The 16,002-nt window shown below is 40.0% G+C and overlaps 1 protein-coding gene and 1 long non-coding RNA gene across 3 annotated transcripts in view; one reads left to right on the forward strand and one right to left on the reverse strand.

The window, feature by feature from the left end:
* LOC109420220 (target of Myb1 membrane trafficking protein) overlaps positions 1 to 7,898 on the forward strand; it is a 43,202-nt gene extending 35,304 nt beyond the window's left edge. The window contains exons 7-8 of one of the 2 annotated variants that reach the window (XM_019694548.3): positions 6,364 to 6,414; positions 6,540 to 7,898. In XM_019694548.3, the coding sequence (XP_019550093.3) occupies positions 6,364 to 6,414; positions 6,540 to 6,761 (273 nt within the window). In that variant the 3' untranslated portion in view covers positions 6,762 to 7,898. The remainder of the gene's footprint in view (positions 1 to 6,363; positions 6,415 to 6,539) is intronic. The other variant, XM_019694550.3, reaches the window with a different exon arrangement.
* Positions 1 to 15,518, reverse strand: part of LOC134288571 (uncharacterized) — a 35,438-nt gene extending 19,920 nt beyond the window's left edge. The window contains exon 1 of the long non-coding RNA XR_009998025.1: positions 15,212 to 15,518. This is a non-coding gene — a long non-coding RNA (uncharacterized LOC134288571). The remainder of the gene's footprint in view (positions 1 to 15,211) is intronic.
* Positions 15,519 to 16,002: the final 484 nt, after the last annotated feature.

The raw sequence follows: 16,002 nt of genomic DNA on the forward strand, positions 1-16,002 counted from the left end.
CATGGCCCCTCCTTGCTGCGATCATATCTTTTGATGGATAATTCATCAAGTGAGGTACAAGATATGATCACTGTGCTACAGTGGAACTGTCATAGTCTAAAACCTAAATTAGACCTGTTTAAGTTTTTGATTCACAACTCTGACTGTGATATATTTGCCCTTTGTGAAACATGGCTTTCTTCTGAAGATGAACTCAACTTCCACGATTTTAACATTATACGCCAGGATCGAGATGACCATTATGGAGGGGTTCTTTTGGGGATCAAAAAGACTTACTCATTTTATAGAATTCCAATCGCGACTCATCCAGGCGTAGAAATCGTCTCTTGCCAAATAAACGTAAAGGGTAAAGAACTTTGCGTAGCTTCCGTTTACATTCCTCCAAGAATTTCAATTAACCGCCGTCATCTTTGGAATGCGGTTGCTGCACTATCACATCCAGTTTTAATTCTGGGTGATATGAACGCACATGGTACAGGGTGGGGCGAACCATGTGACGATAATAGAGCGGCCATTTTCTATGATTTGTGCGACGATTTCAATTTGAACATTTTAAATACAGGTGAAGTGACACGTATTGCATCTGACGGCAAAGAAAGTCGTCTCGACCTATCACTGGGGTCAAGTTCACTATCATTCGATTGCTTGTGGAAGGTAATCGAGGATCCTCATGGTAGTGATCACTTGCCCATTATAACCACCATAAAGCATAATAGTGAAAGGTCAGACCAACCAATTCAGGTTCCTTTTGACCTCACAAGGAATATCGATTGGCAAAAATATGCAGAAGCGGTATCTTTTGGCATCGAATCATTCAACCCCCTCCCACCTTTGGATGAATATCGATTCCTATCAGAACTGATATACAAGAGTGCATTAGAATCACAAAAACGACGAGTTCCAAGTGCAACTTTCAAAAGAAGACCCGCCACACTAGGCTGGGATGATGATTGCACCCAGTTGTATCTTAAAAAATCTGATGCTTTCAAAGCTTTTCGTAGGCATGGTACTTCAGATCTTTTTCAAGAGTATGCTAAGCTCGAAAGACAGCTGAAGAACCTGCTGAAAGCGAAGAAGCGTAGTTATTGGCGACACTTCATTGAGGGCCTCTCTAGAGAAACTTCAATGACAACGCTTTGGAGAGTGGCTCGCAACATGCGAAACCGCTCTTCTTCTAATGAGAGTGACGAATACTCCAACCGTTGGATATTTAGCTTCGCGAAAAAGGTCTGCCCAGACTCAGTCCCAGCACAACCGATTTCTTGGGAAACATCCTCAGGAGACGGTTCTCTGGACAGACCATTCACTATGCTGGAATTTTCTATGGCTCTTCTTTCATCAAACAATTCCGCTCCGGGACGCGATATGATCAAGTTCAATCTTCTCAAAAATCTCCCAGATATCGCGAAAAGACGATTACTGGACCTGTTCAACTCATTGATGGAGAATAACATTGTTCCGCCAGAATGGAGACAGGTCAAAGTAATAGCTATTCAAAAGCCTGGTAAACCAGCGTCTGATCATAATTCATACCGCCCAATTGCTATGTTATCATGTTTAAGGAAATTGTTAGAAAAAATGATCCTATCACGACTCGACCATTGGGTTGAATCGAATGATTTGCTTTCAAATACACAGTTCGGGTTTCGCAAGGGCAAAGGAACAAACGATTGTCTAGCGTTGCTTTCAACAGATATTCAACTGGCCTTTGCGGAAAAGGAGCAACTGGCTTCAGTTTTCTTGGATATTAAGGGCGCCTTTGATTCAGTTTCCATAGGAATATTGTCAGAAAAACTGCACAATAGTGGACTTCCAGGAATTTTAAATAATTTCTTGTATAATTTGTTGTCAGAAAAACATATGAGCTTCAATCTCGGACAACTGACAACTTCCAGAATTAGTTACATGGGCCTACCCCAAGGCTCATGTTTAAGTCCCTTGCTTTATAATTTTTACGTGAAAGACATTGATAGTTGCTTGGAAGGACAATGCACGCTAAGACAACTTGCAGATGATGCTGTGGTTTCTCTAAAAGGCCCACATGCAGAAATGTTGCAAAGACCATTGCAAAATTCTCTAAATAATCTGTCAATCTGGGCAAGAGATTTGGGGATCGAGTTTGCTCCGCAAAAAACTCAATTGGTTGTGTTTTCTAGAAAGCGGAACCCAGCCCAACTGAAACTCAATCTTTTGGGAATAGAAATCGACCAGTCTTTGACTTCGAAATACCTTGGGGTCTGGTTTGATTCAAAAGGCACTTGGGGTACCCAAATCAAGTATTTGGTGCAGAAATGTCAACAAAGGATCAATTTTCTACGCACAATTACCGGAACATGGTGGGGTGCTCACCCGGAAGACCTCATAAAACTTTACAAAACGACTATTCTCTCTGTTCTCGAGTATGGCTCTTTCTGCTTCCACTCAGCAGCAAACTGCCACCTAATAAAGTTGGAACGAATTCAATACCGTTGTTTGCGTATTGCTCTCGGTTGTATGCACTCAACGCATAATGCGAGCCTAGAGGTCCTGGCAGGGGTGAAACCTCTCCAGAACCGATTCTGGGAACTCTCGCTAAGGTTACTTATCAAGTGTGGAGTGAGCAACACACTTGTCATTGAAAACTTCGAAGAAATGCTCAGTCTGAACACTCAATCAAAATTCATGAGAATCTATCTGTTCTACATGTCATCTGATATAAGCCTACCAAGTTATAATCCTCCTCGTGTACACTTCACTAATGACAGTTCCTCTGTTAAATACGATCTGTCCATGAAACAAGCTATTCATGGAATACCAGATCAACTTCGATGTCTATCTATTCCTCGCATTTTTAACGAAAAGTACCAAAATGTCAATTCCTGTAAGAGATTCTTCACTGATGGGTCTCGCATAAATGGATCCACTGGTTTCGGTGTCTTCAATGAAAATTTCACCGCCTTCCGCAAACTTCAGGAACCTTGTTCGGTTTATGTTGCTGAGCTGGCAGCAATCAATTTCGCTTTGGGGATGATTTCCAACATGCCCGTAGACCATTTCTTCATCTTCTCGGATAGCCTTAGTTCGATTGAGGCACTCCGGTCGATGAAACCTGTAAAACATCCATCTTACTTTCTTACAAAAATAAGGGAGCAGATGGGTGCCCTGGTCGAAAGATCCTACAAGATTACCTTTGTATGGGTCCCCTCACATTGCTCAATTTATGGCAATGAGAAGGCGGACTCTCTCGCAAAGGTGGGCGCACAGGAAGGTGAGATCTATGATAGAAGAATTTCACATGATGAATTTTTCCATTTTGTTCGCCAGAATTCTCTTCAAAGTTGGCAAAATGATTGGCGAGATGGCCAGCTGGGACGGTGGTTACATTCCATTATTCCTAATGTTTCTTTGCGAGTGTGGTGGTATGGTCTGGATGTAAGTCGCAATTTCATTCGCGTGATGTCAAGACTTATGTCCAACCATTACTCGCTAGACGCGCATTTACACAGGATTAACCTCGCGTTGAGCAATGTTTGTACTAAGTGCGGTTCCGGTTACGATGACATCGACCACGTAGTTTGGCAATGCCCGGATAATGACGCCTCCAGAGCACTACTTTTGGATACCCTTGAGACCCGAGGTAGACAACCCTTTGTTCTTGTGAGAGATGTGTTGGGGACCCGCGATGTCACATATATGGGATGTATTTTCGACTTTCTTCGCTCTGCTGGTATAAAAGTTTAATTCGCTTGTGTTTTCTTCTCCAGTTTTTTTTTTTCTCTGTTTTGTCCTCTTTGTGTTACCAAGCTACTCCTGGCCATCCGGAAGACCAAGTCCCACAACAAGTTGGTACCAACACCACAAGGCATCGAATTCGCTAGCAAGATGCGATTTACCCCCGGATGAGCAGCAGTGAAACCTTTGGCCCAATCCTTACCCTGTCCATCCCTCAAAATGTGACCTTCTAACCTCGAGCTGCCACGAGTACCCTGGCTTCCACCCATTACTAACAGATATCATTAAAAAGTTATTACTATGTATAGTGTATACTATTAAGTACAAAGAAAGATCTTCGGCTCCGTAAAGCGTTATACGCGATTGAGCCCCAAATAAATGAACTAGATAAAAAAAAAAAAAAATATTTAATAATTTTATATTTTTTTCATGTAAAGAATTTTAAGCTTAGGCAAAAGTTTTTATAGCTCATTATATTAGTCATAGATTATCAAAAGTTTATTGCATTCGGTTTCTTGAATCCGGAGATATAACAGCTCAAAGTTGGCTATCGGATAATTATACCCATTTCTAGAATCTTTTTCTAACTTCATGTAGAATAGCCCGATCTCTCCTAAATTTGGACCACTGTTACACAACTAATTGATGAACTTACAGTAAAAAATAAGAATATTTTATGCCCTTTTGGAAAAGTTACAGCTAGTTGAACATTTTTTGAAAAGTAAAAATTTTACCTGTCCCAGTTATTTTGAGTATCCCCTTACCTGTATGTCCAAAAAGAAACTAATGCTCAAACATTGTGTTTGACTTGATCTAATTTTCATTAGTGTCAAACAGATGTTGTTTCTTGAGTTCTTTTCTTGTCAAATAGTTGTCACTGTGTATTCGAGACGTTGCAAAGCTTCCAACACAGCTTGAAAAAGTTTCCAGAAAAAAACCAAGAAGCAGCCAGAGAACCGTTTTGCGTGGCCAATGTCGATCAGAGAAGAAAATTGTTGGACAGAAGAGGCACGCAACAAAGGGAGCAGGACATCTGTCATAGTCATTTGGCATAAAGAGATTTGGCATAACGGTCATTTGACATAATCGAAATACACCCTTCTTTATTATGTCAAGAGATCATTATGCCAAATAACCGTTATGCCAAATGCCTTTATGCCAAACGACCTTATCTAAATGACACATACTCCAAAACAAACAATTAAGAATGTGCGAAGATAACTCTTTATCCCAACAGGTAACAGATAATGACATAATCTCGAAAATTTTTGTTGGTGGCAAAACAAGCTAAATTTGTTTCGTACTTTTCAACTCGCGAATAATCGATTATTTCTACCTAATCTAAAATCCAAACTGTTTGATAAAAGATCGTTAACAGCGTTCCAGTGTTTATCGACTTCTACCATTCAAAAAATACAATACGAGGCTTAAATGTAGGTATCCTCGTGCCTGCCATTCGATATACGGCTGCAGAAGGCATGCATGAGCAAGCTCAAAGCTAATAACTATGGAAATGCTAATAAAATGCCATTTTTTAAGACAGATTTTATCCCAACGAAGGCGTTACACTAAGAAAAAGAAAGAATATCAATGGAAAAGCTGAATAATAGTTCTAGATATGCTTGAGATATTTTCGGAAGAGATTGTTGAAACTATTGGAAGAACTTAAGAACACAACATGAAACTTTATGATCTTTCAGGCGAGAATAAGTTTTAGATGTCGGGTGAAAAGCCAAGTATAAACTTTGAAAATTTGCAACTAGGAATATCTCCAGAAAAGCTTAAAAAAATCCAAATCAGCTATAAATATGTTGCTCCTGATGTAGCTTTTAGGAAGTTCATAAAACCTTCCTAGACAGTTTCTTGATTCTTTTAGAATGCTTTAAAAAAATGGGAAAATTACTGGTCAACTTGAATTATGACCACGGGTCACGACAGTTTGGAGCAATCGCTAGGTACTCTTAACTAAGAAAGCTTCTAGTATAGAATAAAAAAACCTATGGTAGCTTCGCTAAACTTTTAACCCTTCAGGACATGCGCTGTTGTAAAAAGTACAGCACTACCAAAAAAACTCGCTCAACGTGTACGGTGCGCGAGTGTGGTGCAGCTTGGGCTAAACAGGCACGCGTCCTGAAAGGCTAAGGCAGCTCAAAAATGTTCCCAAAGTATACTTGAAGATAATGTCATGTTATCTCTGGCGACGTCTCAGAAGTTTTTTTTTAATATATAGAAATGCTTAATGTTTTATATACCATATATGTTTATAAAGCAAGGTTTATGAAGAAGCTTTAGATTGTTTCAAAAGAATAAAGACCCTTAGAAATAAAACTAACTAAGGCTTTGAAAATTTTAAGTATATGTAATGACTTTCCAAACAACACTCAATGTACACAGAAAACACACAAATACACAAACACGGAACACACGTTCAACGCTTTCCTATACCATTGCGTGACTATATCAACTGCAACATCTATATATATTTCGTTGGTTTTGCTTTCATTTTTTGCTTATACGTCTCGGTGTGTTCGTTATACAAAAATAAAACCACTCATCCAATGGGACCGTTAATTCAAAACTTAACGGACAACTTTCTATCGTGTGCTGTCCGTCCATCCATCTCTATCCGCCATCACCGTTTCATCTGTCCAGAACCCTCAAGATTCCGAGTATGATGAAATGGAGAAATGGCTCGGTAACCCGGTGAGTAGTACTTGCTTCCCAAACTTATCCACGGTTGAATCTTGGTGTACTTTTATTTCTTGATATTAGCATTTGTCATGATTGCTGATGAATCTAATCTTATGATTTTGAAACCCATTTACCAGGACGATTTGGACAACCTGGACGCATCCGGTGGCAGTGGCAACGGCGGTGGTCCGGAGGAAAGTCTTACCAGTAAGGAATTCGAAAAGTTCCTCGCCGAAAGGGCAGCCGTCGCCGATAACCTACCGTCAATCTCCAGCCAAATTGGCGGCGGTGGAGGTCCTCCAAACAGTGCCTCCAAGGGGGGCAAGAAAAAGGACGACGATGGACTGCTGGCGCTGTGAATGGAGTGCGTGGTCAACACGGGTAAGGTTTTTGATGGGTTTTCGTTTCGATGGGCGTGGTTTGGTGGGAAAATAGTATGTGATAGATGTCGTTTGAGGCGAAGGATCTTAATGAGTCGACAATGTTTCAAAAGTACGTACAGTTGGAACGACAATGGACGCGATGGGTGGAATGCAACCCAAAGTGGCAGGTGCATTCCAACGGCTTTAAGGGCTCACAAAGACCCAAGACAAGCGCCATATTTTACTATATTTGATTAACTGTATTTATATTTTTTTTTTATTTCTTCTGTTGTTGAACATTTAAAGATAGAAATGATAATCGTAACAAAACAAAATCTACCATTTTTGCTAGATAAGTATACATTCGTAGTAGTTGTGAGACCCTGCGTTGGGTCAAAACATTAACAAGTTAAGGTTCGTCACTAGCAACCAGATGGCCGGGTGAGAATCCGGAAGAAACCGCTAAACTATCGATATCCTCTTATAACACTCACTTAAAACAGAGATCAATTTGAACTTGTCCTTTACTCTCACACCTCTTGTAATAGAACAGCAAATCAAGCAATCATCACTGAGGAAGCTAAGCGATTTACCATAGTGCGAATGCTTTGAATATTTAACAAAAATAAAACACAGACAAACATTTCATACTGCTAGTGTCAGAGCACATTTAGGCCAAATATTACCGTTAGTAAAACAAAGTGTGTAGCCATTATGTTTAAGTCAAGGTTTACTAACGTTTTATGTTTTTTGCTCATGTCGGCTCATTTCAGAAAGTATTTGTATTTTAAGATTTTTCGAGTCCTATTTTAAAAGATGCTTTTATTTTACAACTATTCGGCCATATATAAATTTTATTTGTTTTTTTATTGTTTGTACCAAACTGTACTATTATCAAACACGATTCTTTTACCTTTAAAATAAAGAACCCTGCGGGTAGTGTTAACTAATCTTCGAAATTGTAATTTCACTCTTGGTACGTTAATATTTCGCAGGTTCAGGCAAGTGCTTTCGTTGTCAATACGAGTTTTAACTTGTAAGAAAATTCAAAGAAAAATGCATACTGTTATAATGCAAAACAAAGATAAAACACAACAAAAAATGTACTAATAGATAAATAATCAGTAAAAGCAAGTTTTAGTAAATGTTTCAAGTAGAACGATATCACATCCGAAGCGATGCACATGCGGGTGGGGTATCCTGGGGGGAAATATTAGTTCGCATACAAAAAGGAATGAATAATCAATGCCAAATTATCCATTGATAACTTTTTAACATTCCATAGAACCATACCAGAAATACATAAATCAGTTATCTAAATTCATAAACATGATCTATAAAACCACAGTAAAAGTTTGACGAAAAAGTCGTCCATAGATCAGTGGTTCCATCAACCCTCTGAAGGAAGCACTAGGTAGTTCTTAATGCCATCAACTTCGGTATGGCGCCAGGTGCTTGTTAACGATAGCTCATTTTCTACACAGTTTACAACGTGCGGATGCGGATTATGTCGCACGAAGATAAATTCATACAAATGTGAAACTATAGGCACAGAAAAACAGACGCCTCACCCTGCTCTCTTCCCATCGTCTTCTTTTTTAACGGATAATTCAAATATTCTGTAGTTTGCAAATCGCTCACTTACGGCGGTCGCCCGTTTTCGCTTCTGTTTGACGTTTGATCACTACCGCCATATACTTATTGTGTGTGCGAAACACAGCGTAATTACCATTGGACGATTATGTTATCATGACGATGATTTTTATCACTTTTTGCTCAAAATTCAGAGTTTTTTTTTAGTTCACTACAAGCTTTCTTCCAAGGATTCCTCCAGGCATTCATCCCAGGATTCTTTCTTAGGTTTCTCTCGGCATTTTTAAAGAGATTCCTCATGAGCTCCCTTCAAACATTCTTCTAAGCATTCCTCCTGGATTTCTTTCCGGGATTTTTTCAAGGGTTTCTCTTGGTATTCTCAAAAAGATTCCTCCTGAGGTTCTTTCGGAGATTATTTCAGAATTCTTTCGGGGATTTCTCTCAGGATCCCTTCAGGGGTTTCTCCCGAGATTTAAATATGGATTCCACCCGGGATTCCTTGATTAATTTCTCAAGGGTTTCCTTTAGGAATTTCACCTGGGATTTCTTTAAAATTGTTTCATGGTATTCCTTCAGGCAATCCATCATGAATACCTCGCAAGATTCCTTCCGGGATTTATTCGTTGATATATCCTAAGATTCTTTCAAGCTTTTCTTGAGGCATTTTACTTGGGATCCCTTTCGGGATTTTCAACGAGATGTGTGTTGATGTGCCGTTCACAGGAGTTTCCTCTAGTAGACCGAGTACCCGTAGACGGTAAATGCAAGAAAGTGCTTCTTGTTTGAGATGAATGTGTAGTGGGGCAACGTCAAAGAGAACTTCGAGCGCTGCCGTGGGAGTTGAAGAGAACACTCCAGACATCGCCATTGAGCACATCCTTTGGAGATGGTCTAATTTTGATTGGATCGTTCTCACTTCGCCCTTTTGCCACCACACAATACATCCATAAGCCAATATTGGCCGAACAACAATTGTGTATATCCATTTTATATACTTGGGTTTTAGACCCCAAGCTGTACCCAAGGTACGCCGACATTGCCCGAAGGCCATACAAGCTTTCTTGATTCTGAACTCAATGTGAGGTGTCCAGGAGAGCTAGGAATCAAGATTAACTCCAACGTACTTTACCTGATCAGTCACATAGATATCAGAATCAAAGAGACGCAAAGGTCGAACGCCATTACGGTTTCGCCTTTCCGTAAAAAGAACAATAGATTGTAGCAGTCAGGAAACATGTATATATTTTTTGTGTTTATTCTATTGTAAATTTTGTAAATATTATATCAATGCCTATTGAGAATAAGATTGAATCAATGTTCAGGGTAATTAAATTCAAATTATTGGAATTCCCTTAGAGTAGGCAATCATGGGTTGCGAACATTTTGCGAAATCTCTCCTGAGGCGAGCACACTTGTGTCTTCGAAAGGTTGGAAAGGGACAGCAGCACGACCATCGCTCCGAATTATCCTTCGTGACTTGCGATCACGAAAGTGTACGACGAGTTTTCGGGAAATGACGAGCTTCCGGTTCGTCCGAGAATTCACTGTCTTAATCTGAGGAGTCACAGTCTCGATCATTTCGTTCGTGACTACCCAGCAAACTAGAAGTGTGCGCGTTGGTTAATTTGTTCGTTGCTACAGAAATGTATGGAGTGTTTAGTGACGTTTAGTATATGTTAATTAATTAAATATATCTTGTTCGTTCTCTAGTGTGTAGAAAGTGTGCGTAGTATAGCAATTCGTGTGCGATTTGATTAGAAGTAAGAATCAAAAGGTAATTGTGCTCTAAATGTGCCATGTTCTGCCCGTGCTCAGTGTTCGTTCTAGCCGTAAGGCTGTTTTATTCGCAGCGAAGCTACCCGCACCCAACCGCGCAGACTTTCCCCAGCGAACGGAAACCTTCCCGGTCATCCGTTGATCGACCGGAAGTCGGACGATCCGTCAACACATCGACCGAGTGAGGTGCAGGGGACCTCCTGGCCAACTTTCGCAGGTCAATCGACCCGCTAAATTGCTTGCGAACACCAACCACGTCGACCGCCATTGCATCGCCAATCCCGAAGCAACAACGTCATTCAGCGTAGTGGCCATTGGTGATCACCATTCTACTCGCTCGCCTCGGACGGGGCACTGACCTGGGCCACAGGTCAACGACAGCGGTAACGTAACCAGCGAAGTCGGTGAGTCGAAACAAACCTTTTTTTTTGTGGAGTGGGGCGTCCGTTGAGGGCGTCTCGGAGTGTTTTTTGCCAGTCCCAAGACTGAAGACGATGTGCCGCTAAGGCCTCGTAGCGAAGTTGAGATCGTCGTGCGTGCGTGAAGAATTGCCGCCGCCGCGGATCCGGTTGTCACACCAGGAGCGCAGACTAGCCCGCAGATGCGCCGCCAAGGGTCGTGACGTCACACACATAGAACGCGTAGAGCACATGAGCACGTTAGACAGATAAGAAGAGAGAACTAGGGAGAGAAATCGCACACAAGATAGGAAGTTAGAGAGAATGAACACATACACACAACATTATGAATAAATGCTAGCAATAAATATTGTAATATAAACCGCCCAATATATTCGTTGAACCCCACTATGTAGTGTTAAGTTGAATAAACGTCCCATTATGTGTTCTAGTAAGCCCTAGTGTTTGATTAGTTGCATGTATTACCCGTCACTACGCGTTTGATGTCGTTCCCGTCCTCCGTCCACGGAGTTTGATTGATGGGGTTCTCAGTCCGTTTCCTCTTTGCTGTTGCGTATCGCGGCGAGTGTCTTGTCTGCCAGTGATGAGAATTGGTGAGCAACCGCGAATGTTGTCTCACTTTGAGCATGCGTGATTCTCTCACCGAACTCTCTGAGTGCCTTCGCGATTAATGGTCATGATGCGATAATAGGGTGAACCCGTTCGGTCGTTTGGTTCGTAAGCCAGCTGGAACGATCCGTAAAATTCCTTTCGGAAATATTAAATGGATTCGCCCTCAGGGGAGTCTCATCCGGGCAAATTAAAATTGGGCATGTGGTCTCCCTTGTGGAGTGGCGCTTAAGCCACGTGTTTTAAGACGGATCGCCCGGGCTGGCTACAAGATGTTTTACTCGGATTAACCGAAAGGCCATATTGACGACACCAACCCTCAACTACCTGAAGGGAGCTTTGCATCAGGTCAGAAAGGGTGGTGATACACATACCAACTAACAATGTTAGATAGTCGTCGGCAAAACCATAAGTAGGAAAACCGCTTTTATTGAGTTGCCTCAATAGCGTATCTGCTACGAAATTCCACAAAAGTGGCGACAAGACTCCCCCTTGGGGGCATCCACAAACACTCAATTTCCTAATCCCTGCTAGACGCAATGTCGAGAAGAGATATCGGTTTTTGAGCATTTGATGTATCCAATTGGAAATCATTGGAGATATGCTATGACTCCGTGCGGCTTCCAATATGGCATCGAAAGGCACATTGTCAAAGGCATCCTCGATATCTTAGAAAACAACCAAACAAGATTGCTTTTGAGCGGATGCTTTCTCGATATCGTAAACAACCTTGTGTAAAAGAGTCACAGTGGACTTACCAGATTGGTAGGCATGTTGGTTCACATGAAGAGGCACGTTGGCCAGATGAACATCACGGATGTGATGATCCACAATGCGTTCTAAGCATTTCAGAAGAAAAGAGATCGAACTGATAGGTCTGAAACTCTTTGCTTCTTCATTCGACGCACGACCCAGTTTCGGAATGAACTTCACAGTAATATGTCGCCAAGATTTGGGAATATACCCTGTAGCAAAACTGCAAACAAGTATTTTTTTTAAACATGTTTCAAATTATCAAATCCCTTCTGAAACAAAATAGGATAAATCCCATCTGGCCCAGGAGATTGAAAGGAGCAAAGCTATTAAGTACCCACTCAATCGATTCAATACTCCGAGCCAGAGAATCATAACTACAAGAAAATACATCAGGTTCATTCGAAGATGTAATATCTACACATCCAGGGAAGTGTGTGATGAATAAGCATTCCAGAACTTCCTCATCAGAGGAAGTCAGATCGCCATTTGGCAAACGAAGTTCGTTCGCTCGGATACACTAGTTTACAGCATTTTTGAACTCGGTAAGCTGATGATCATTTTTGGTGTAGAATCATGCCCTGAGTTCGAAAACGCGAAGGAAAAAAATTACAGTAGAGCGGAAATTTTTTCGACTTTTCATACAAGGTTGATGATTTAAAATCGATTTATGTTCTATTTTTAAGCAACGTCGCTCACTTCACACATCTCATTCTTCGTAATCAATGCTCCGATTGAGCTGAATTTTTTACTGTAACTTGCCTACATATGATATGTCAAATAAACGTTGAGAAATAATTTTAAGATTGTTTTTTTCTTACCGTCAAACGGGGTGACTTGCAACACTTTTCAGCTTCAACTAACAAAAAATGTGGATTAAACGTAATTTCAAAATACAAACTCCTGGCAATAGTTTTAATAGCCGGACCCTCTACAGAATAAGGAGAAGAAGTTATATATTATTTTATTTTTTCCTGTTGAAAAAGCCAAATAAGGTCGTTTTTCAAACAAGTCGTCGTGCAGGGTGACTTGCAACACTCAGTGTAAATCCCATCTCCATCAAGCGAACATTTATTTAACGCTCCTCGCATATTAGGCTAGTATTCTTGTTACTATTGTTATGTCGTTTGGGTTTACATACAAATTTTTGCATTAGTTTTTTCATAAGAAACTGAGTTTTGAATTTGTATATGGAAATACAAGACTCAAAAACAGCAAGTTACTAATTGTTAATTAAACACAACTTTTACCATTTTTTCCAGTTCAAATGGTATCCTCCAGGCTATTACTGGTCGAATACAAGTTAAGCAACAATATTTAGTTTTTTTTGTGCTCTTAGTTTTTACGAAAATAAGTGTTGCAAGTCACTGGATCCATTTCCTCACTTTTTGGTTTTTGATTTTTCATAAAATAACGAAGCAATATTTTCAAAATCGGTTTTCGTGCACATGTAGAGTATGGATCAAGGTATCTCCTGAATTTTTTTCAGATGGAAAATGTTTTTGGTTTTTTTCAGAACTATTTTTGAACGAAATTTCACAAAAAAATGGTTTCTGCAAAAACGAAAAACTTTTTCCACCTGGGAAAAATTTAGGAGATACCTTGATCCACACTCTACATGTGCACAAAAACCGATTTTGAAAATTTTGCTTCGTTATTTTATGAAAAATCAAAAACCAAAATAATGAGGAAATGCTTCCAGTTTCGCCTTAAGTACAGTTTTTCAAAACATATGCCTATAACAAAGTTTTTGTAAAAGTTTTATAAAGTGAAATGGAAATTCATGTAGCACATTAGGTTGAGAAACCACCTGTAGAATATTATTTTAGTGGATTTACTTCATCTTCCTTTTTCCGTCAACGATTCAGAGCTCTTATTTTTCCTACTTTTTCATAATAACATTCTACCGTCTACCCCCGTTGGTTTGAACGATACCTCATGCAAACCAACGGGGTTCATTTTTTAATTTGAACTTTTAGTAACCCTGTGGGCATCGAAAAACACACTGATGGTAACCCTTCTTGTTGTTTTGTTTTGATTCTGCGTTTCGTTTCACCCCGTTCCATGAGCAGAATGACGTTTGAACCTTTTTTAGTTTGAACGATGTGCAGATTAGAGGGGGTCAAATTAAAAAGTGTTCAGATTAGATGAGGTCAAACCAACGGGGGTAGACGGTATTTGTAAAAATTGTATTATAACTATTTAAATAGAAGTTCAAATCTTGACTATTACTCAGATATTATATGAACTTAATAGTAAAACTGAGTTTTGGTATGTAAACGTCGGATTTTTATGTTTTGTTGATAGACAAAGTCAGACGACTCAAGTGTTGCAAGTCACCCCGCCGTTGCAAGTCACCCCGTTTGACGGTATTGAAAAAAAAATACATTTCTTCATATATTTTTGGAAATTTGGCTAAAATTTAAGAAGATCGTCCCTAAAACTCGCCAGTATCTTGAATTTCATCAATCTGACGCAAAACCTGCATTCAGATGATCAAATGGTATTGTATTCAGCTTTTAATTTATGGAAAAAGATTTGAAATTGGTTGAACAAAACGCAAGATATTTGAATTTTAGTAAATTCCATATTTTTAAAAGTTGTAAAACTCCATATTGAGTTAAAACTCAAAAACTGCTCTAAAGTAGCACGGTTTCAAAATCAACACTAAATTGTGCTTCAAAATTTTGGTCGTTGACAGAGGTTCACAACTTTCATTTTATTTTGTAAACCAGTGATATCCTTGGAATTCGCAAGGATTTTGTTCAACCGACACTCAAACTGGAAACATTTGTACAAAGGTTTTTTCCAGCTGGATCGTTCAGCGGACCGTAGAGCTTTCCTGTAGACCTTGCGAGCCGACCTGAAAGCCTCCGAACCAGCCGAACGTCGTATGTTCCAACTCTTTCTACATTGTTTTCTGAGTTTCGCCAGATCAGAGTTCCACCAAGAGCTTTCTCTTGCAGTCTTCACAGACCGCAGAGAGCAAGCTTCTTCAAAAGCTTCGATGGTGAAGGCCGTTGTAGTATCAACGGCATCATCTAAATCACTTGAAGTGTCAATGGATGGTGAGTATCCATGAAATTTGCCCGAAACCATATCAGTAAAGAGATCCAAGTTAGTTGACCGGGAATTCATGAAACGCAAAGTTTGCGAAGTAACATTTAAATGTTCAAAAAAGATGTAGCGATGGTCAGATAAAGATTCTTCATCTGACACATGCCAATTGGTCAGCTCGTGACTAATTCTACTAGAGCAAAGCGTTATGTCTAACACTTCCTTTCTAGCAGATACCACACGGAGAAATCAAACTACCTAATTTATGGGTCGATTTTACTCAAAGCTGAGTATATCGAATAAACTAGTTACCCAAAATTAGGTTGTTTTCCCTCTTTCCCTCACCGATGTTGTCAAAAACAAACAGAGATGCATCTACCCAACGGGGGTCCTTGAGCCCAATAAGCCAATTTTGGGTAAATGCAGGTTTACTCAAATTTGGGTTGAATGAGGGGGGTCTTGGGTTGAATTTACCTACTCTTAAGTAAATGTTTTTGCTGGAGGTGAAGGTAATTTACCTAGTGTGAGTTTAATCGATTTACTCAAATTTGGCTTATTGGGCCGATTGCGCCAAAAGAACTCAATTTTTGGTAGTTTGGCGGTTCCGTGCATGAAAGTTGGGCGGTTGCCTATATTAAGTAATGCAAGATCTGTACTACTTAAGTATTCCATCAGAATGGAGCCTCTCAGTCTCAAGTTAATGTCTGAGCTGCCCCAGATGATATGGTGAGCATAAGCATCACTGTCAACAATTACAATTAACGGAAGGCCTTTTGAAGTGCAGTATGTGATGACTTATTTGAAAGCATCCATAGGGGATGGTTCATCATGCGGTAAATAAACCGAACAATGAACGTATTTCCTGTTGAGGTTTTCAACAGATACATCAATTGTAATAGCACATACATCTCTGGTGGATAGTTCAGAGATGAGTGAAGCAACTATTGCAATGTTGACACAGGCTCGAGGAATGACACGCGAGTTTGCCATTTCATGTTTACTAGCAAACACCGGGTTCACAAAGTTTCCTA

Source organism: Aedes albopictus, chromosome 2, assembly GCF_035046485.1.
Source record: "Aedes albopictus strain Foshan chromosome 2, AalbF5, whole genome shotgun sequence".
NCBI classification, from domain to species: Eukaryota; Metazoa; Arthropoda; class Insecta; order Diptera; family Culicidae; genus Aedes; species Aedes albopictus.